Here is a 23,599-nt window from a genome sequence, read left to right on the forward strand (position 1 = left end):
GCATTCCCATTCGGTGAGACTCCATTATTATCTGGACGACGTGCTCCTCCTGGCCCAATCCCGCATGCAGGCAGTCCACAACCTGAACCTGACCATTCAGACTCTACATTCCCTGGGGTTTTCCTTCAACTTCCCCAAAAGTCATCTCTCTCCCTCAACAAGAATCCAACACCTAGGAACAGTGATAGACTCTGTAGTGGGACTAGTTCGGGTCTCTCCCGATTGTCTCAAAAGTCTTCATTCCTTGACATATCATGTCCATGCAAGTCGGTCAGTTTCCATCCTGACCTTGGCCCGCCTCCTGGGCAAGATGGTGTCCTGCATAGGACTAGTTCCCTGGGTGCATCTCCACTCTTGGACGCTTCAATGGATGCTCATCCCCTACAATGTCATCGCATGAGCAATTCTTTACGTCTAGTCAGATTGGCTCCGGATCTCTGCTGGTCTCTGAGGTGGTGGATATCTCCGGCCCTACTCCACGGTTCCAACATTTGGGAACCGGATTGCATTACTGTCACCACAGACGTGAGCCTTTATGGCTGGGGGGTCTTGATGGAATCCAGACTGGCGCAGGGTCGTTGGACGAAATCGGACCTTCACCACAATATAAACTGGCTGGAGCTGAAGGCAGCTTGCCTTGCACTCTTGCAATTTCGAGACTCGATTACCAACCAACATATGCTCCTCTTGACGGACAATGTCACCACGAAGGCACACATAAATCATCAGGGGGGTACTTGCCAGTCATCAGGCATTGCCAATCATCAGGCCAACTGGCTGAGTCGAGCAACAGCCAACCACGGTGAGTGGCAGCTGCTTCCAGAGCTCTTCTGCAAAGTTTGCCACCGCTTCGGCAACGAGCCCGTCCAATGCCCAACTGCCTCGGTTCTTCTCCTGCTTCCCAGCACGCAATACGGAAGGGTCCGATGCGCTCAGAAGTCCATGGCCTCCAGGCCTCCTTTATGCTTTCCCCTCCTCTCCCTCTGATCCAAGGGACCCTGAGGAAAGTAATGATAGAGAGGGCACACATCCTCCTAGTAGCCCCATATTGGCCGAGACGGCCTTGGTTTGCAGACCTCCTCCAACTGTCTATCTCTCCCCCATGGAGGATTCCTCAGGAGGAGATCACCCTGTGCCAGGGGGTCCTCTTCCATCCAGAGCCCCAGTGGCTCCAGCTGACCGCCTGGCACTTGAGTGGTGCCTCCTGAGGGAGGAACATCTATCGGCCAAGGTCATCTCCACCATCGAAGCGGCCAGGTGACCATCAACCACATGGATATATAATTCTACGTGGCCAGCGTTAGCCTCCTGGTGCAAGAGAGTCAATCTATCTCCGGCTAATGCGTCAGTGGCCCAAGTCCTTGAGTTCCTTCAACATGGCCTAGACCATGGCCTTTCCCATAACACCCTACATAGGTGGCTGCCCTCTCCTCCGTTCTGGCAGGGGATGGTCGTTTCTTTGTCCCAAGTCCCCTTAGTAAAATGGTTCCTTGGAGGGGCGGCGAACATGTGTCCCCCTCCTGTCTATCGTTTTCTGACATGGGATCTCTCTATCGTGCTTAGGGCCCTCATGGGCACCCCCTTTAAACTGTTGAGGACAGTTCACCTCAGATTCCTCACTTTGAAGGTAGCCTTTCTCATCGCCGCCACCTCGGCTCGATGCATATCGGAGTTGGGAGCATTGTCGTCAAAGAACGACCTTTGCCAATTCCACCAAAACAGGGTCGTCCTTAGATTATATCCAACCTTCATTCTGAAGGTCAACTCCCTCTTTCATAGGTCGTAGGAAATCATACTCCCTAACTTCTGCCCCTCTCCTTCACACGAGAGGGAACACCTTTGGCACCGGCTGAATGTATCCCGTCCTTGTGCATCTACCTTAGACGCACATCCTCCTTCCGTCAGTTAGAGGCACTCTTTCTATCCTTTCAGCCCAGCACAATGGGTGCTAGAGTTTCGACTACCACCATTGATAGATGGTTGAGACAAGCAATAAGTGAGGCATATTTAACTTCAGGGAAGACTCCTCCCCAGGAGATCACGGCCCATTCCACCCAAAGTGCTGCTACCACGGCCATGTGGGCCACGAGGGCTCCCCTGGAGGACATTTGTAGGCGGCCACCTGGGCCTCCCCAACGCCCTTTATCCGACACTATCGTTTGGACCGTTTTGCCTCGGACGCGTCTTTCGGGCGTCGAGTTCTACAACAGGTGGCAACCTCCTCCCACGGGGTCTTCATCCCCCCCTGGGACCTAGCTTGGGTATGTCCCAACTGTAGCCCCTCCCACCGATCTGCAGGAAAAAGAACGTTGGTCCTTACCCGAGCGTTTCTTTTCTGCAGAGAATGCAGGAGGGGCTACATCCTCCCCTAGTAAGTTCAGTTAGGCTCAGCAAGGACCGGTCATGGTGTATATATGTGTCTCCGGTTGTTTTTGCCTTACATAAGATTTACAGCTTCTCCATTCGACCTCGAGGAAACTGGGAGCCAGTAGGGAAGGATGAGGTAATTTAAGAAAATTACCTCAGTCTCTGGACCAATCAGGCTGTGACTAAACCCAGCTGTAACCCCTCCCGCCTTCTCTGCAGAAAAGAAACGTTCGGGTAAGGACCAACGTTCTTTCCCATTGTTAAATTTGATTTAAATATTTAACTACTGTGGCAGATGTCTGTGAGATTCTTGGTAGTTTTCAGTTACACGAATCTGCCCTTAATTATATTTAAAAAGCTAAGTCTATCAGTCCTGAGCACATTCCAAGATGATGCTGTATTTGCTTAGCGGATGTGATCCAGGATCGTCTTTCTCTATGGTCTGTTGCTAAAGAGTCAGGCATGACATCTCTGCTCCTGTCCCAAAGTTAGCTGAAACAAACCTCTTGTATTAGGTCATCCTTTTACTCGGGGATACAGTTTCTGCTTCATACCAGAGTTCCCAAAATAACATTGGAGCTCTTCTTTCTTTCTTTCTCAAGCCCAGTTAACTGATTTTTCTGATAGATGGGACTGGACATCTTGCTGGCTCTTGAGATTATCAGTGCTGCTGAAACGCCAGACGGATTGCTGCAAAGTGACATAAGAAATTCCTACTCCGAGAGGTTCTACATCGGCATTCTGGAATGAGCTTTGAATTTAGAACTCCTAAGTGTTGCCCAGTGATCCCAGGATTGGCCTCGAAAGAGACTCTTATTACCTGCTCGTTCAGGAATTCCATATTTTTAGGTGCAAGTTGGACAGACTCAGATTTTAAAAGTATAAAAAGATAGTTCTTTTTTTAAATTACTCTTTTCATAAAACTACTGTTTAGAATTTTGGGAATAGGTTGCATCAGTACCTTCCTGAATTTTTGGTTGCAGTTACATTCATACCAGATTCTTTAATTATCATGCAATTTCCTTCCTGTCTTTAATTTTAGAGCAGATGCAAATCTGTTCTTTATTATCGTCTAAACTGTCATATATGGTAAAGACATATTTAGGGAAACAGCATAATTTTATAATAAAACAGGTTCAATTTGATATCAGTTAAATTCATTTTAGTGAAAAATAATTTAATTAATAGTTAAACTATTTAAATCCTGATTTACACATTGGGCAATACAATTCTATTGTTTGTTGAGTGGGAGTATTTGAATGTGTATTTTTTACTACTCAGTTTCTTCTAAAGTTATTAGGGGAATACAGTGATCCAATTCATATTGAGGATTTGAAGCCGTATGTCAAGCCGGCCTCCTTCAGCAAGTAAGAAAGAAACCATTTAACTCCATTTTACAGAATTAAGAGTACTTTTACTGGCCATGAAAAGATAGCAGCAAAGGCAAGGCAAAAGCGCGTGAAATCATACATATCAATATTTGTCCAACCCCCTCCCCCCCGGCAACCCCCATTTCATTGTCCAATCTGCATATCCCTCAGGTGTCATGTGGGTTGCATCTCCAAGAAGCGTTATCAGGTTGGTATGCGGGACAGTTGGCCTTGACCAACTCTAAACATCAGCCATCAGCATGCGCAGTAGACGGTGAGAACAAAACTCCCTCTTAACAATCTCTTCTGTACCAAATATTCCCCTCCCAAATACCATGCCCCCCTTCCCCATTTCAATGGCAGCCAAAAGCGAATAGTGAAACAGAGGCTGACACCGTGCATCTTTCATGCGATTTGATTTAAAAGTGCATCAAAAACTACTTTGGCTGCAAAAATTGACACAGCAAAGAACTTAGTTGAATTCTACATGAAAGGTAAAAGCAAGTTACCGCTGTGCCATTTTCATGGCAGTGCCACAGAAGTTGGCTTGCTGTTGATTTCTTCTGGGATGCTTTCTGACTCCCCAGTCTAACCTGCAGCTATGATATCTTGTGGTCATTTCCTGTCCAAATGCTAAACCCACGGGTGTCAAACTCGTGGCGTCACGTTACCATCACATGACGTATCACAATGCTTTTCCTCTTTGCGCAGCTGGGGCGGGTGTGGCTTGTGCATGATGCATCCGGCCCACGGGCCACCAGTTTCACATCCCTGTGCTAACTAGACCTGCTTAAACCTCAGTCCCATAAGGTTGACCAAATGCTGCCACCTGCTCAGGCAGGGAATTTACGCAAATCTGGTCATCGTTCATGATTAGTAAGAGTTTTCCCAATTCTAGAGAACATTTGTAGCTTGGATTATATGGAGGCAGAGATTTGTCCTCCAAGCTTGCTGCTTAGCTCCTGGATGTTTCGTTACCAGACTAGGTAACATCTTCAATGGGTTTTTTGGGGTGAAGTGTCTTGTTTGTTTGTATACTTTTCCTAATATTTCTTAAATATTCAGTGCTGAATATTGAACACTGATCGTGGTGATTTCTGAGCTGATCTCAGGGTAAACAGAGCAAGCAACTAATAATTGATTGGGGGTATACCACCCAGAATTGTTGAGAGTTGGATATCCATCCAGGTATCCATGAATCATCTATGTCTGTCCATCATCCAGCCAGCCAGCCAGCTAGCCAGCCAGCCAGTCTATAGACTAGATTGGGAAGATGCAAAGTCTTAGAGCAAGGCAGTGGCTAACCACACCATTTTCCCAAGAAAACAACATGGGTAAGCTAGTGTATCACCAAAAGTTGACCTTGACTTGAGGAAAACTTTGTCTGTGTTATTTCTGCTTAAGATTTCACATATATTTGTGTCTCTGTGTGTGATAGAAACAATGCCATGTTTTTGTCATTGGTTATTTTTTCCCCTATGCTATATCTTTATTGACTTTTTCTCTGTGCAAAAAATAGGTTAAATAAATCACCAGCATATAGCTGTATTTTCTGAACAGGGGGGCTTTTTCTTTGACATGAATTACTATTGGTATCTTGTTACAGTCAGCATTTGGAAGAATAGATGCCCGTATTGTAATCGGTTCCTGTTTCATCAACAGATAAAGATTGACTGAATAGAAAGTATTGAAAATATTGCTAAGAAAATGAGCAACAGATGGTACTGGTTTCATTCTTTCTTAGTGTCTATGGTCTACATGTCCTTGGCCATCTTTCTTTTTAAGGACATGTTTTTTTCTCAGATTTCGGCAGGATTAAAAATAAACATTATCTCTGCTTGTTGTTCAAGACAACTGAAAAAGACTTGGGAATAGTGATTAAAGATTGAATATTTCTTTTGAAAACCACGTTAAGAACTTTGGCCAGCTAACAGATCCAGCTATTTCTTCATTGCTAAGTTCAGGCTCAGCTATTAGAATTGGCCAGCACTCCAAATATTTCATATTGGAGAATTTGTGGAAAGAATAAAATGGTTATTACAAAAATACTTGGCAAAGCAGGTTCATTAGCTTTTATTTCTGAAGCACTAAATCTTTTGCTAAGAGGGACATTAAGGGGCCATTACAATTGTTCACCCCCAGTTTGAAAACTTCTTCACTTTGTTTTAAATTTCTTCTCAGATTCCCTAATTGACAGCATTGTTTGTGAACAAGCAGCACACGAGGCATTTGAAATTCTTTTAACTGTTTTTCAATTTTCATTTCTGTTTAATTTAGTAGTGTATGTATTTTCTTGACATATCGCTTATTTCTGGGGAAAAAAATATGCTCTCCTTTGTTGATATACAAACCCATTCTGGATGTTGCTGTACTCATCAAGTCTTAGGATATAAATTTTCCTATCTGGTTTATTTTTTTGATTACTTGGTTTCTCTATCTACTTCATCAGTTGTTCTTCTGCAATGTCTGCTGTTTCTGTTATCCTGTATCCTGGTTGAAGTGGCAGAAATGTGGATTTAGTGTGCATTCTCATCTATACCAAAAGAAGAATTGCATAAATCAGCAGTCTCCAACCTTTCCGGCTTTGCGGACTTTGGGGGACAGGAAGATGATTCTACTCAAGCAGTGGGTATTGTACACATAGCTCAATTTGTAAAAGTGGTACATATGCTGCTTGCATAAATGGAGCTATGCGCACATGCTTGGCTGTCCACTTTGCACGCAAATTGCCACTTTGGTGGCTCGGTTTTGAACAGCCTGTGGCCCGGTAGTTGCCTGCAGCCTGGAGGTTGGGGACTCCTGGCATAAATAACCTGATCTTTGGTGTGTATTTTTAAACTGTAATTATTGATTTATGTTACAATCTTATCTATCACTATTTCTGTATGATGGAGTTTCTTTTTAGAAGCATCTAACTCAATGGTTCCCAACCTTTTTTTGCCCATGCCCCACCTTAGCATCTCTAAAATCCTGATGCCCTTCCCCCTGTGACGTATAATTCTTACTATTCAAAAAGTGAACTCCTACTTATGTGGAGGAAACCTAAAAGGCCAAGTTTAAACTTGGTTTAAACAGGGCTCCAAAGAACATGGCATCCATAAAAGAGAAAAATAAAAGAACGATAGACAGTAGAAGTTCTGAGGAACTTAAAAAATAATAGCATGAAAGGATATGAAATAAACCAGCAAATAAAGTTTCAAAACATAATAAGGAACGGAAATGCATAAATATAAAATAATTTTAACAAAAACTTTTTCTGTAATACTTGGATCATATTAATTACTATACTGATCTTGACTAACTAAAAAAACTAAACTGGGTTGAATCACTGTTTTGTGGAGGATGGGAAGTTATCAGGCAAATACCAGGCCTGTGTATTAGACTGGGAAGTTGGAAACATTCCCAGCAACAGGCAAGGCCAAAAACACTTTGGCAATTGCATGTAACCTCATCTGGAATCAAGCTTGATTCCGGATGATGGAATATTTATTCACTTGAAAATCCACCCTTCTTTGAAAAAATGTTTTATTACTACATTTGCTTTTTTATCATACACATTGATGGACTGATTCTTTGAAAAGGTTTGTCTAAAAATATGGCTCTCAAAACCTGGTTGTGTTATTAGACCCTGGGCTCCCAAGGAACCAGAAAGATGCTTAGACGGCTTCATTGCTGAGTTGGCTAGTCTTATTCGTGTGTGTGTGTGTGTGTGTGTTTTCATTCCCCTGAAACGTGTTCTCTGAAGGACATCCATTCTATCCAGCAATTACACAGACCTAGAAATGAAGCCAAATGTTGGGGAAATTAGGGCAGATTTATGAAATGTGAAAGCTGCATTATTAAATAATCAGAATTACATTTAAAAATTCACCATTACTATTTCGAGCAAGGTTTTTTGACTGCAGTGTTTAGATTGACAGAATTATATTCTGTAACAGGGACTTTACTCTCTGCTGCATAAATTGTGTGGACTGGATGTAAAATTGATTTTGAATGCAGCAGAATAAGATAAGTTGATAGACAAATTGGTGCTTGTGCCAAGGCAGCTTCCTGGTGAAATTGTTCAATGCATACAGAATTCAGAGGAACAGTTTTCTGCTATGCCTCAATACATCATTGTCATCAGTGCAAAGATCTCGGGCGTTTTTCCTCAGTATTGCAAGGAATGGAACAGCACCGCTTCCTAATTCTCTCTTTGCACACAGAGACTAGATAGAGTTGAGATGCTATATTGGAAGAGGGGGCATCACATCTGTCCCCCTGACATTTGGTCAGATTTCTATTGTCTAAATCACTTTTAATTCCTCCAAGGAAGGAGATTTCACCTCACAGTGAGGCAGCTTATTCCTGGTAAATAAATGAGGTGAAATAAATCTTTTCCCCACTTATGTAATTATTAGATCTGCAAACTTCAATGAGTGTAAAGTTTCCCCTTCAGTTAGATCAGGAGTTCCCAACCCCCAAGCTGCGGACTGGCACTGGTCCACATCCCGCCAGGAACTGGGCCCTGCAAGTGAGCGAAGCCTCATCGGCACATGCATAGGGTCCAGGTAGTGTACAAAACCATGTCCACCCAAGTCCACAGAAAAACTGTCCTCTATGGAACCGGTCCCTGGCACCCAAAGGGTTAGGAGTCACTGAGTTAGATCAGGGATCCCCAACCTCTGGTCCATGGACCAGCACTGGTTCGTGGCATGCCAGAAATCGGTCTATGCAAACAAGCGGGATGCAGGCAGCACGTGAAACCTCGCCCATTCTGCTCCACAGAAAAACCTCTCTCCACAGAACCAGTCCATGGTGCCCAAAAGGTTGGGGGCCACTGAGTTAGATGATTATACAACTCTACTCTGAATATTTTAAAGTGTTATATGTAGTCCTCCAGTAGGAATAGTAATTGGGACCAGTATTGCCATCCCTAAGCAATGCAGTCATAAAGCACGATGTCACGTGACAGCATTGTGTAGCAATGACAAATCGCAGCAGTCTGGTTGCTGTTTTAATCCTAACTTGTTCTTAAGTGTTAAGCAGCAAGAGCAAAGAGTTTAGGGGTAATGTGAGAGGACCTGGGAGAGCTAGTGCAGGCCCTGCATAAATTGGGGGAGGTGGAGAGAGACCAGGGAAGGGGATGCAGCGCATCTGCAGGAAGGCCGGGGGCGAGTGGGTTAGCATGACAAGATGCAGAGACGGAAGCCCAGATGTGGATGTGGTGTGGCAGGGCATGTGTTCAGGAAGGCCAGGGGGGACTTACCAAGGTAATCTTTCCTGCTGGCTTCCCCAGTGACTTTGCTTGTGGGAAGCCAGCAGGGAACTGGTGATCACTTGACCTTGGGATGTTGCAACTCTCTTGTGAACCAGTTTTTAAGTGTCTAATTAAGACTACATTCCTGCAAGGATGCTGTGACAGCCAGAACTTCAAGGACCAGTTGTAAGTACCACTCGTTTAGTACGGTTGCCACTTCAAACAGGTGCTGAATGACTGGAAGGCAAGGCAGGGTTATCTGTATTTTTCCAGGAGGATGAAATTAACATTTCCAGTTTTCAAATATCTGTTTTTTGGAGGCAGCTATCCCAATACCACCCTCCCATTTTCCTTTTCTGAAATTTTACTATATTTTAGATAGTGGAGGTATTGACCTACTTTTAGAGCACATGTTTGAAGTAATCTAAGATCCTACAAAATTTAATTTTGTGGTCAACAAGGCTGATAGCGTCTTGCCAGAAAATGGGTATTTCTGTGATTTGATTACATTCTTGTTAAACTGCACCACAGAAACAACTTATCCCCCCCCCCCTCCCAAAAGAAAAGTAAGTATGAACAGACCTGTGGTGTACTTACTGGACTTTTAAAGAGAAATTGCTGTATACCTCTGGGATCTATTCTCTGCCTCATGTGTTTCTCCATTTCTCAGAAAGGACCCCTAGGAAACGTCAAGAAATAGCTAAGCAAAAAGTTGAGGAATTAACAACAAAAAACCTTGTTCAGGAGATGAATTTGGCAGCTTTAGACTATAGACAGATGAGTCTAATAATGGAGAAATTTCTGCTGAGAATCTTATAACGGACTAAAATGTTTAGGAGGGAGACTAATAAAAGAATACTTTCCACAGTTAGATATTACCCACACTGTTTTAATGACTCACCTGAGGGAGATAAGAGATTGTGTGTGCGAGAGGAGATAATGATGAAAAAATCATGTATGTTTTGAAATGGTTAATTTCACAGTTTATATTGTAAAAGTCAGTTACCATTATCCTAGCCTTAGAAATCAGAATTAGAAACATTTATTTTTGCTTACTTTACACCTTAACTTCTTGATTTCTTTTTAAAGTTTCCCTGTAAAATGTGTTCTGAATTTGTCATGAAGTTTACAGAATGAGCTGTGTGTCTCTGGTGCAATAGGTAATCTTTTCTGAAACAGTCAAGAGTTTGTAGCTCTGTTACATGATAAATAAAATAACCTTTCTGCAGGTAGATGGAGCAGAGATCTAAATAGGTAGTTACATTGCATGGAAATGCCATTTTTGTTGCTTCAGCCTCTGGCCATCTTGTGCATTGTTGTAAAATTGGATGCTCCGCTTGAGCCTCTTGCTACTTAACTAGCCATATTGTAGTACGTTTCAGTATTTTATAGATCTGATTCCCCCCTAATATGAATTTGTTTTTCTGATCATCCTGGAGCCGGCAGCATTTCCTAATTGGCACCCGTGGTTTTGGATGACACTCTGCCCCGCCCGCCCACCATTATATCTGGGTCATTTAGGTGATGCACCTTAGAAGATTTTCAGAAAATGTGCTCGCAATATTAGCTATAATGTGAAGATGACAGTGTTGTGATTGGGGTATATTAAGGCTTGCATTTTTAAAAAAGATATAGAAAAACTGATTTTGAACTTGCCAAGTTCTTTGCTGAAGAAAACTGTCGTTTTCTGGCTTCTAAACTATACAAGCCTGAAAAAAAAAGATCTGCTTTCACATTTGTTTTTTTGGATATATATTTAATTTCTTTTTAACTTTTGGGATGTGTGTTTTTTAATGTTGTACGCCACCCTGAGTCCTTTGGGAGAAGGGTGGCATATAAATCCAATAAAAACAAAACAAACAAACATTTAAAGGGTTGACTTCTTAAAGCAGCAGCAAAGAAAAATGACGGGCTGGTTCATATTTATGACGGTTGCTGTGTCCCAAGGTCACGTGATCCCCTTTTGTGATCTTCTGACAAGCGAAGTCAATGGGAAGGCCAGATTCACTTAACAACTGAGGCAAGAAAGGTCATAAAATGGGGCAAAACTCACTTGACAAAGGTCTCAGTTATCAACAGAAATGTTGGGCTCAATTGTGGTTTTAGGTCAAGGTCTACCTGTAGAGGTTAGATTGCTATAAAGATGTAGCTCTGAGTATTCATAGAATATTTGCGTACTTTGCTTAGGTTTTTGTTTAGCAAAAACAAACTTCTGTTTGTGTCTCTGCAGGACAGGGTCAAGAAGCCAAGATGGTAGTTGCAACCACACAAAGAAAGCTCTGCCTCTTTGTTATGTGCGACACAATGCCTGGGAATAAAGGGCAGTGCTTTGATTGCGGTCACAGCTGCCATCTTGACTTTTTTGACACTATGACTCCTGGCACAGACGTCGCCTGTGGTTTGTGAATCTGTTTTCCATTTGTCCTCAATGTGGTGCAAGCATTATTTTTGCTTCAACACTTTGGGATTTGATGGCCACTAAATGGTAGTGTTGCATACATGCCTCTATTTTTATCTTTTTGTTTCACTATTTACATACTCTGCCATTCATGAATGATTAATACAATTCACTTGGTAGTGTTTTGGACATAATCCTATTTCAGGCTGGTCCGTGAATTTCCAAGCTACATTAGTGTCACGTCTTTTGTGCAGGGAAAAATGTGACATGAACTTGGCTAGCCCGGAACACAGACCCTTCTTAGCATATTTTTAATCCTTCAAAACACTTTTGGATTTTTTTCCAACAGAATTACAACCCTGCTTGCTACATATCTCCCTTTTTAAAAAAAAATTAATGGAGAGGAAGACTGTTTGGCGGAGCAGCTGTTCAAAATGGGGAAAATAATCTTTGTGTAATAAAACTCCTATCTGTCCGCGCACTTGGCTTTCTTTCTTGCTTCCAGGCAGATTGTGTGTTGTTTCTAGCTTCCTGCAAGTTGGGGCTTTTGATCTGTTTTTTTCCTCTTCTGTCCCTCAGAATAATGAGCCCAAGCAGCTGTTCAGCTTTTGTAGAAAGCCACATATTTTTCCCCCCAGTTCTTTCTGATTGCAGAAAGTTAGCTTGATTTTCTTGATTACCTTGATTTCCTATGCAAAAGTTCCCTTATTTTGAAGGAGGAGGGCTTGGAGGATGTGCAGTGACAGGGCAATAATATCTTAAAATGGGAGTGTACACGAAGCAGAAATGTTCACGTCATGGGTTGTACCATAGCGAGAATAACTTCATTGTATTGTAGAACTATAGGTGCAGAATGAAGCAGTTGCTTAACAATTTGTGCTTTTTTGATATTGGTCCTAAGCTTTTTGTGCATAAATACAGGAGGGGGGAAAACTTTTCTTTTTAAATAAAAGAAAACACTTCATGGTTATAAATAAGAAAGAGAACTGTTAGCAGTTTCCTTTGTTTATTTAGAGGGGTTGTCATTAACCAAAAACACCTTTCAGTTTTGTAACCGCTTCGTGCGAAAGTGTAGGATTGGATCCATAGGAAATGGTACCCAAACTGTGCACTAAATGTAGTTTTGTGTTTCTTTAAAAGAAGACTACAGTTCATTAACAGTTATCTTTAATCCCGCTGTTACATTCCTGGAGTTTATGGATGTATAAAAGCTTCATTAGTATCTATAGTGTTCCTTGTTGCAGTTTCCCATACACTGAATGCGGGAAAATGTTCCAGGCAGACACAACAACCATCTTTCTTTAGGTGAAACTCAAATAAGATCTCAAGTACAAATTGCTGCCTTGGTTCCCAGTCATGCAGAAGACCATTTGTCCCTTTGGAAAATTTGTGGACATACACAGTCATCTTGAAACGTATTGCTTCCTGGATAATGAATCTCTTCGTGGAACCTTAAAGCTGTTGTTATTTGTGTGAACCATGGTTGCCCATGGAAGATACTTTCTATTTTTTGCGATGTCCATTGGCAAAGCAGAGTTTGACACATCCATTTGCAACATCCTATCTTTGTGAAGCTGCGTTTCTGGCAATCTTTTTGGCCTGTGAAAATATTAGTGATGCTAAAATGTCGCGAATCAAGAAAGTTTGGTGAACCTCTGATGTGAAAATCTCTGACATGAATTGATATAACTAAATACAAACTTCCTTCTGAAAATTTCAACACTTCTCCAAATTACTGGGGATAGTTTGCCTAAATAGGCAGGCTGATTCTTGGAATGCTTATTTCTAATCCATATGAATTACCAGGAGAACCAAATGAAGTGTGTGTATGCATAAGTAACTTTCAACAGGCAGTGCATTGAATCATGATGTGAGATTAGTTGAATTCAAGTCCAATTGAAATCAAGTTGCATTGCAAAATAATTTATTTCATTTAGGGGAAATCTACCATATGTTTAATTAATTTAGCCTCCTTTAAAATATATTTTATATAAACTACTTGAATTTTTGAACATTGTCCTTAGGGATGTAGCATCTTAGTAAATAGTAAATAGCTCATCTCTCATGTAAAAGATAGATTTTTAGTCTCAATCATCAGATTTTGGTAATTCACAAACACAATACATATTTTTGCTACCTTCAAGTTTCAGTAAGTCCTAACAACGTTGCATAATGAAGCTTATTCTTAAATGGTAATATTGAAGATTGTATACCTCTCTTTCATCAATTTTAAAGACATTTTTGGGTCTTAGTATAACGTTTATCCTTTCTAACCCATATCTCTGGCTCTCTTTCTTATTTCAGTGGTTGGATAAGAGCTGGACCATTTCTGAATTCAGTCATGCCCATGGCTGCACATCATAAATTGTAAATAAGACAAGAAGTGCTCACGGTTTTCAGTTATATTTTGTGCATGACGCACAATGTATTTTAAAGTTATTCTAACAGCTCTGAAGCTTTTAGTGGGCATTCCTTATAATTTAGTGGGCATTCCATTTAAAAGATTATGCATTTATGATGTATTAAGACAAAGTCACTTAAAAGCTGGCAATGCCTTTGTGTTGCTATATATAATGCATTAATGAAAACATTTAGTGTTTAAATGATAAGAGCTATTTAACATTGCTTTCATGTTAGTATTATGTGACGAGAAAAAAATATTATTATGCCTTAAGCTAGAAAACAATGACTTGGAAAATAATGTTATATATTCCTTTCTTTTTTTTTTTAGTTAATTCTATAGTTTTGGATATTTGCTTTATTTCTTTGTTTCCACAAAATCTGATTATCTGGTAGCATAGGACAGAGTTTGTGTTCAGTGATTCCCATGTGCACCATCCTTATTTAAATGCTGTCATTAAATCAGGAAACCTCTAATTAACGTAATTTTCCATTTGGGGAAGGTGTGTCTTAGCTTTGAAATCACAGAAAATGTTCAAAAGGGATTTGCATGGAACAGGGAGATTCAGTTGGTCCACATACTGACCAAAGTGTTCATTTTAGTCATAAATCCAGAACAAGTATGCTAGATCTTGGTATTGATGTTATATGATGGAAGATAGCAGGTTGATGGTAAAGTCATTGGCGGCAACAGTTAAGCAAAGATACCAGAGAATTGTGTTGGGTGGGAGGATCAAAGGAGAGTCTATTTTGGTTATGCCACCTTTGAATTCAAGCATGGTAGCTAAGGACAGCGAAGATTTGCTGCCCAAACCATGCAAATACAGAGGACCAAGGTGCCCCACGCTTGCTCTATTCATCCTGCAGGACCCACCTGAAACATCCCTAAGCTGAATCAATCAAGATGTACCCCGTTTCATTTCACGATGTTCCACAATTCATCCGGAATGGTTCGGTTGATCTCCTAAACACAACACATTTGTTGTATAGTCGGAACAAACAGGTTTTCACACACACTCTAAAACTAACTCAGAATTTTAAAGGTACCGTATTTTTCGCCCTATAAGACGCACTTTTTTACTCCCCAAAAGAGGGTGAAAATCTGGGTGCGTCTTATAGGCCAAATGTAGCCACCTGGGCAGTGGTGGGTTTCCGCGGTTGGTCAATGAACCCGGAAGCTCCGCCCCTGTCACTCACTCGCAAGTCCTTGGTGTTTTTTTGCATCGGGGCTTGCTGCAAAAGAGAGGGAGCAAAGACCTTTTCTCCCTCTCCAACGTTCTTTCTTTCTCTTTCTATCTTTGTCTCTCTCTCTCCCTTCCTTCCTTTCTCTCTTACTCTTTCTTTCTCACTCTCCCCCCCCCTCACACACACATACGTACCTTCCAGTTGGCAAAAATTTCTGTTTTGCCAGCTGGGAGGCTGGCAAAGAAGCCTCGTTTTCCCTGCCGCCCGTGGCACTTCACTTGCTGCAACTCGGACAATGGGGAGGTGGGAGTAGCGCTGTCCGGGTTGCAGCAAGAAGAAGGATTGGCTGCGGGAGTCCGGCAGAGCAGCGTGCGGAGCCGTGCGGAGCCCCGGGGAGACGGGCTCTGCGCGCTGCTCTGCCGGTCTGCCGATCATCCGCTGACCCCTAAAGAAGAAGGATCGGCTGCGGGAATCCGGCAGAGCAGCGTGTGGAGCCGCGCTGCTCTGCCAGACTCCCGCAGCCGATCCTTCTTCTTTAGGGGTCAGCGGATGATCGGCAGACCGGCAGAGCAGCGCGCAGAGCCCGTCTCCCTGGGGCTCCGCGCGGCTCCACACGCTGCTCTGCCGGATTCCCGCAGCCGATCCTTCTTCTTGCTGCAACCCGGACAGCGCTACACCCACCTCCCCATTGTCCGAGTTGCAGCAAGTGAAGTGCCATGGGCGGCAGGGAAAACGAGGCTTCTTTGCCAGCCTCCCAGCTGGCAAAACAGAAATTTTTGCCAACTGGAAGGTACGTATGTGTGTGTGAGAGGGGGGGGGGAGAGTGAGAAAGAAAGAGTAAGAGAGAAAGGAAGGAAGGGAGAGAGAGAGACAAAGATAGAGAGAAAGAAAGAACGTTGGAGAGAGAGAGACACAAGGAAGGAAGGAAGGAAGGAAGGAAGGAAGGAAGGAAGGAAGGAAGGAAGGAAAGAAAGAGGGAGAGAGAGGCACAAGAAAGAAAGGAAGAAGGAAGGAAGGAAGAAAAAGAAAGAAAGAAAGAAGAAAGAAAGAAAGAAAGAAAGAAAGAAAGAAAGAAGAAAGAAAGAAAAAGGAAGAGAACTTATGATCACAATTGAGCCCAAAGTTTTGGTTGCTAAGCAAGAGCATTGTTAAATGAGTTTCATTCATGAGTTTTTACAATCTCCTTTCCAGCAGCATTCACTCAAACCAGATGCATATGAGGGGGTTAGAGAGCACCAGATGAAATATGGGGGTTAGAGAGCACCAGATGAGATATTAGGGGTTATGAGACCACTAGATGAAATATGGCTGGATAAGAGAGCACCAGATGAAATATAAGTGGGGAGGGGAAATGAAGAACATGTTGGTAATATTGACAGTTCTTTCATTTCTGGATTTCTTGCTGTTTCTTGCTCTGACTGTTAATGAGAGTAAAGATAGTTCTTAATATGTTACATGGTTGACATAAAATTGTTCTTAAACTGCTGTTAACTTTATACAGTTGATATAAAATATTTTACTATAGTATTTGGTTCATGATCTTTTTTGTCTAGATTTTCCTCCTTTAAAATTGGGTGCGTCTTGTATTCCGGAGCGTCCTATAGGGCGAAAAATACGGTAGTTTAATATCCTGGTTTATTTTGAAGCTGGAACCCCTATCTCTTGCTTCATACAAAATGAGGAACACTGGTAAATTGTGTTCCTCATCTAATATCTTAACCAATTAAAACATAGTTTACAAAAGTAGAGCGAGGAGGTTTTATTCATGGGGGGGAGGGTTGTCTAGAGCTTGCTCGTTAGGTCATCCCCTTTTTAGCCTTCAGCAAGTTGTCAGACTTCTTTTTCCCATTTATAAAATATGAAGTACTGTATGACTTAAGGAACACTTGTGTGCATGTCTGTAGCCAGCAGCACTCCACATTTTAAACTGGTTCAAAGTTAAGTACATCTGTTTATGTGGCTACCTTTAAAAAAGAGAGATGTATCTGAATTATGTGTGTGTGTGTAAATGAATCTGTTTGGCTGTGTATCGTATGAAGTTCTGATCTGAAGGGCTGATCTGGATGAACTTGATAGGTTTGTAACCTATTACTTTGCAGAAGAGTAGACTAAGGATATACCTTGTATATTATCCGCATTACAATGGCATTTGATCAAATTTTTATTCTGTATATTCGAACACTGATGACAGTGATTTGTAGTTTGTTTCATTTACCTTCTTGGCCTTGATAGGTATTTGGATAAACATTGTAATATTTTCATTCTTCATGAAAAGGACATCTTTGCTTTGCCATTAGCAGAATTGCAAAAATCTGTGTCGGGATACTTTTATTACTGTTTTTTTTCTCCCTTTGATTTGTTTTTCTCTCCCTTTTAAGTGTAAAGATGGTGCTAATGTGGACCAGCGGTGACACCTTCAAGACGGTGTATTTCCTCCTGAATCAAGCTCCATTCCAGTTCTCAGTGTGTGGACTTCTCCAGGTTTTTGTTGACATGGCCATCCTTTTGCAGGTTTACTTCTTCAGCTGTTACCCACAGAAACCTGTTCCACATTCATCACATCCAGCCAGCACGAAGGCACTTTAAGGCACAGGATGGAAGCGATTATTTGTTGAGATTTGTAGAAGAGGCTGGGAGCCAGCCTTAGCTTCAGCTCTGCTTGTACCTACTGTGTTTCTGAGGAACTGGAAATAGAAGAATCAAAGATGCCTACCTACATGGACACGTCTTCTGGCACTTTTTCTCCTCTTCTTTCATTGGGTTGCATATCTATTGAAATGGGTTTGTTTGGGATTGCAGCAAGGGGTTTTCTTTTATGTTCTTGTGTTCTACTTAGTTCTCTAAAATATCTGTGCACGGACAAATGTGTGTATCACAAGGGCTGGTTGTTAATGTTCTCAATGCTATTTTTTCAAAGGTCAGTCATAAAAGTTGGAGTATTTTGTCTGAAGCATTTACCTATTTATATGCATATGGGGTATGTATTTGGAATATTTTACATTCCTTAGATAAAAGTGCAGAACTTGTTTTTTTTTTTTAATGTGGTAGGCCACACTTGGTAAGATTGTAAGAGTCGATACTAGGAAAAGATGGTTTAGTGAATAATGTCAAGGAATAGATTTTGTGCAACTGTGTTAAATATATATGTACACACTGCTGGGCCAGTGTGATGTATAAATACATCAAAGTGATTAGTGATTTTGATACAAATGCTACTACAGCCAAACAGAACAGACTAATGCACAGTAAGTCTTCAGAGAGCTCAGAAGGATGAGTAATTTCGATACCTTGGAGAAATTACTATAAAGTAATTTCTTTATGGATCTATAAAGGATTTAAAGTTAAAGAGGATAAGCTTGAAAGAAAATCAGTGTTTATTTGCATTCTGTCCCTGTATTTTTGTTTGGTGGAAAAGCCACTTTTAGTGATATAAATCTTGTCTTCGCAGTGCGAGCACAATGACATTCTTAAAGTTATACTCTTCAGTTGCACAGGTCAACTACAACTGCACTGCTTTTTAAGCTAAAGACATTATCTGAGTAACCTTCCCTCTGTGAAAGAGGCGATTTACTAGACTAGGATAGAGAAGAGAGAGCAATACTTTAGTGTTGGATAATAGGGCCAACTTTTTTTAAAAAAAGAAAATGTTTGTGTATGATATTTTTCTAAATATTTAATACCAAATGTCATTTCATGTTTGGGAAGAAATGGGGCTACTGAAAACGAGGGGAAGTATGATAGTGATTCTGAGTCCATTAAAGTTTTGCAACTTGCTTCATTTTAGCAATGTCATAGCCAGTACCTGAAAGGGAGGAATGAAAAAGCACTTAGGGAGGCACATTTATAAGAGTGGAAGATCTATAAAATGAGTTCACCAGACTTATGTAAGCCTATTCTGGTATTTGATTGGGCTGCAAGAAAAGCATCGCTTGTATTGTTTTAAAAGTTCCTTGACTAACTTGTCAAAGCAAATTTGCTTCCATAGCTATGAGATATATATGCATTCTACAGTGATTCAGGAACTGCTCTCTTCTCTTAGCCATAAAATATACTATATGTGCTTTTGTTGTTAGATGTATCCTACTTGGACGGCCATTTTACGAAATGCCGATTCAACTGTAACCTTGATTTCCCTCAACTATCCCAGAAAAATATATTCAAATCTGATCAGAACTCTTCAGCTGGATCTCTTCCTTGCTTCATCCAGCTGCCTGTCTGTCTGTCTGTCTGTCTGTCTGTCTGTCTGTCTCAAATCTGGGATGACCTGAAGATATCAAAATCCCATCTTTGCAAGAGTGGGAATCTTATCAGAAGCTTTGCTTTAATCCCTTCCACTTGCACATCTATATTTCGGGTCCTCTCCTATATTTCGGGTCTGAGGGACAAGTGTTTCACTGTGGCAATTCTAAATGCCCAGGAACTCAGTCCTTCCCTTCAACAGCAAAAAAAAAAAAGAGAGAGAGACAAGGATGAGGCAATATATTGACTGGCTATCGCTTTAGTGGAGGTCTCTGTGCCTGGCTGGCAAATAAATAAAACCTCAGGAAAGCTGCTTTAATGAGGGCTTGGTGTGAAATGTTGTAGTTGAATAGACTTGTGCTGTTGATGAGCTTTGCTGCTTATTCCTTGGTGCCTGAAGTGACCTTACCAAGCTGATTTTATGTGGCATGGCTGAATGTGAATGTTGCATTGCTCTTTTTCACAAGCGTTCTAACTGTTAGAACAGGGTGGCAGTCGTCTTTTAAATTATACATTTTCATCCTAGTTTTTCCTGGTGTGCTGCTGTAGCGAGGATTGTATTTTACTCGTACAACAGAATTTATTAAAATTGCAATGCTAGTTTTTATTTTTGTATGGGGTAATAGTCTTTGCTTTCCCAGTGTCTTTTGAGAAGAGATACAGGATTAAACTATTATGTTAGCATAGCCTGAATATATACAAATACCTCTTTTTTTAAACAAGTGTTATTGAAGATAAAATTAATAGTATTCCACAAACACACCTGCTTTTTTTTAGATGAGTTACTGTCCACAGATTCTTAACTTCTGATGTTAATATTAAAATATAGGCTCAGAATATCACAACACAACTACAAATGACACCAGAGAAGTTTACGCACTTGTGCAGAATTTAACTGTGTGAGTCACTCACGGCTGAACTCCAGATAGCCATGCATTTAAGAAAAGGGCCATTGTAACACGACCCACATACAGTTTTAGGCTCAACATCAATTGATTCCCAGGGAATCATAACTATCCATCACGTAAAAGAGAGCCAATTGCCTGTCCCCCCCCCCCCCCCATGAAACTTCTGTTGCTATGGCTTGAACATTTAAACCAAGGGTGTCCAACAGTGGTAATTTTAAGATTTGTGGACTTCAACACCCAGAATACCCCTGCCAGCATGAATTCTGGGAGTTAAATTCCACAGGTCTCAAAAGGTTGCCATGGTTGGACACCCCTGATTTTAAACCATGAGTGCCCGATCTTTAATTAGATAATGGTGAAGGTCACTTCTGATCAACTAGAGAAGTGCAGCATGCCTTCTAGTTATGGTGGGAGAATCAATTTTCCCTTTGTTTTTGGGGGGTGGGTGGGGACAGGGGAGGATGGATGACCCATGTCCTTCAAAACTGGCTGTTTTGCCATCAAATTTCAAAAGTTCTCAAGATGCTAAGAGGCCAAATTTCACCGCAGGACACAGGTTGTCCATCACTTGCTTTATTCTCCTACTCACAGGTAAACTCTTCATCAAGTAGCAGCTCTGATACATCTGTAAGAGTATTCAAAGAGCATCTCAGTAATTAGGAAACTATTTCCTAAAAAAAACTTTTATATATATTTAGCTATATGTTGAATGTATGGAAAAATCCAAATGCACTCATTAACGATCAGTTTGATTTTTTTTTTAAAAAAATAAAGTTATACATGAATTCATTATTTGTTGTTCTTTTCAAATGTAACGGAAGAAATATTGCTAGCTTCCTCCTCCAAAGTGTACTGAACTTAAAGAAAACATTTGTTAGCTTACATATACATAGAGGAGAACTTTACAAAGTTCATTAAGTTTCTGATATTGAAACAAGACTATTTATTGTGTTCAGGACTGATTGTGCACCACTGAGAAAGAAAGTAACATACTCATTTCCAGCACAGCATCTCATTTATACTCAATAGCCAGTCTTCTTAAACTGACAGTTTTAATAATTTAATACTTTAAAATAATGCATTTTGATAACAAATATAGTTTATTTCTCCACGATACCAATTATCTAATAATAAAAGAGATGTTAGTATATGCACTTATACGCTATTCAGACAGAACCAGACCTCTGGATAACAACGTTCTGAATAGATGTTTGGCCTATTCCAATAGACCTCCTGTTCTGATCCATCAATTACAGCCAAACACTGCTATTTTATAAGTTTTGATATGTAAATTAAAACATTTAACTATTTGCCCAGAGTACAGTATAAGTTTTTATGATTTGCTGAACTCAATGAACGATGAATTTTGTTAGGACTATAGGAATGGAACAACTATTTCAAATTCTAATTTTAAAAATTGCAGGAAAAGTTTTATTTCTTCAAAATTTTTAAATCTAGTCTTTCTTTGCAACACCTGAATGTCTTCACAAGCTTTCAAATGTGATCTCTGAATCACCTCTACAATCCTATATATGATGCTGTGATAATCTGAAGGTTTCAGTTGCTCCCTACTAAAGCACACTGCCCTAGCCTTTCTGCCCTTATTTTTGTCAAATTGTGCTGCTTTAATCTGCAGGTAGTCCTTGACCTACAACAGTTCGTTTAGTGACTGTTCAAAGTTACAACGGCACTGAAAAAAGTGACTTATGACTGTTTTTCACACGACCATTGCAGCCTCCCCATGGTCACGTGATTAAAATTCAGACTCTTGGCAACTGACTCGTACTTACGATGGTTCCTGGGTCTTGAGGTCATTTGATCCTCTTTTGCGACCTCCTGACAAGCAAATCCAATGGGAAAGCCAGATTCACTTAACAACTGGGTTACTCAGTTAACACCTTCAGTGATTCACTTAACAACTGTGGCCAGAAAGGTCGCAAAATGGGACAAAACTCACTTAACAAATGTTTCACTTAACACACATTATGGGCTCAATTGTGGTCATAAGTCAAGGACTATCTGTATTTTGTTTTTGGATGTACAAATATAAAAATGATACTGTTTCCATCTCGAAGACTGGATCCCACAGAAAAAGTGCTGCTTCTGGCAGTTGCACCAGGGTTTCTATTGGCAGAGCGCTCCACATATCCCAGCAGCGGCTATGCTCCTCCTAGCTTGATACAATAATTGAAGAGAGTCTTTGAGTAAATTGCTGATAACTGATGTTCTAGTTCAGACCCCCACGCAACACTAGGTACTACGCATCAGGATTCTGCCAGTTTAGAGCCAGTATTGGAACACTGTAATTCAGGGGTGTCAAATCCACGTCATGGTGGCGTCACGTGACATATCGGGACTTTTTTCCCCTTCAATAAACCAGGCATGGGCATGGCCAGCGCGTGACGCATCCAGCCCAGAGGTGGTATTCATCCAGTTCTGACAGGTTCTGGAGAACCGATAGCGGAAGTGGGGAGGGAATGGGGATTTTGTAGTATCCTTTCCCTGCCACACCCACAAAGCCCCCCCCCCCCGTGTGTGTGTATTGGGGGAAGGAAAGATTCTGGTTGGCCAATGAAGAAGAAAAGGCACAAACTGCCCTTACACTGAGTTCCACTTCTTGTAGCTTAAAAATTACACATTCCCTCCTTTCACTGCTATAATGTAAAATGAATCGTTTCTAATGGTGGATGGGATTGCACTGCCCTAAACAGACCCTGTGCACAACCTGGGGTCCTCCTGGACTCACAACTCCTGCTCAAGGAGCAGATGGCACTCATAGCTAGGAGGGCCTTTGTGTAACGTTTTATACAATGGTCCAGTTTAGTCCGTTCTTGGATCAAGGGGGCTTGCTCACAGCCATTCAATGCCTTAGTGATCTCCCAGTTGGACTATTGCTACATATTCTACATGGGGCTGCCCTTGAAAACTATCCAGAAACTTTAGCTGGTGGAAAATACAGCAGTCTGAGCAGCTATGTATGTTCCTGGTAGTACTCATGTTACACCTCTGCTGTGCAAGTTGCATTTGTTACCAGTTTGTTTTTGGATCCAATACAAGGTGCCGGTATTGACCTAAATGACACGGGACTGGGATATTTGAGGGACAGTCTCTTCCCGATTTCTAATGAATCTAATAGAGCAGACCTATTGTGGATTCCATCATCTAGGGCAGTGTTTTTCAACCACTGTTCCGCGGCACACACTTGCCTGGTGTGCCGTGGGAAAAATTGAAAAATTCAAAAAATTCCACTTTTCTGATGTCCGGGCTGTGATTGGTCCAGACTCCAGCCTTCCTTCCCGCCCGAGCACAGTGTGCGACGTCGCGACTCGAGTCACCAGGAGGACCGGAGCAGGAGGAGACGGAGTAAATATAAAAGTAATAATAAAAGTAAGGGCTCGCCTCTTGCACACGGGCGTTCTGATCAGATCCGCCTGGAGGGGACAAGAAGCGAGGAGGCAGAAAAAGAAACGGGAGGCTAAGGAGCTCCCCCCCC

The 23,599-nt window shown here is 41.3% G+C and overlaps 1 protein-coding gene across 2 annotated transcripts in view; it reads left to right on the top strand.

Annotated features, from left to right (window-relative positions):
• SLC66A2 (solute carrier family 66 member 2) overlaps nt 1-20,896 on the top strand; it is a 75,909-nt gene extending 55,013 nt beyond the window's left edge. For both annotated transcript variants that reach the window (XM_081952538.1, XM_081952539.1), the window contains one exon: nt 17,338-20,896. In XM_081952538.1, the coding sequence (XP_081808664.1) occupies nt 17,338-17,545 (208 nt within the window). In that variant the 3' untranslated portion in view covers nt 17,546-20,896. The remainder of the gene's footprint in view (nt 1-17,337) is intronic.
• Nucleotides 20,897-23,599: the final 2,703 nt, after the last annotated feature.

Source organism: Natrix helvetica (genome assembly GCF_964273705.1).
Source record: "Natrix helvetica genome assembly, chromosome: 4".
Classification (NCBI taxonomy): domain Eukaryota; kingdom Metazoa; phylum Chordata; class Lepidosauria; order Squamata; family Natricidae; genus Natrix; species Natrix helvetica.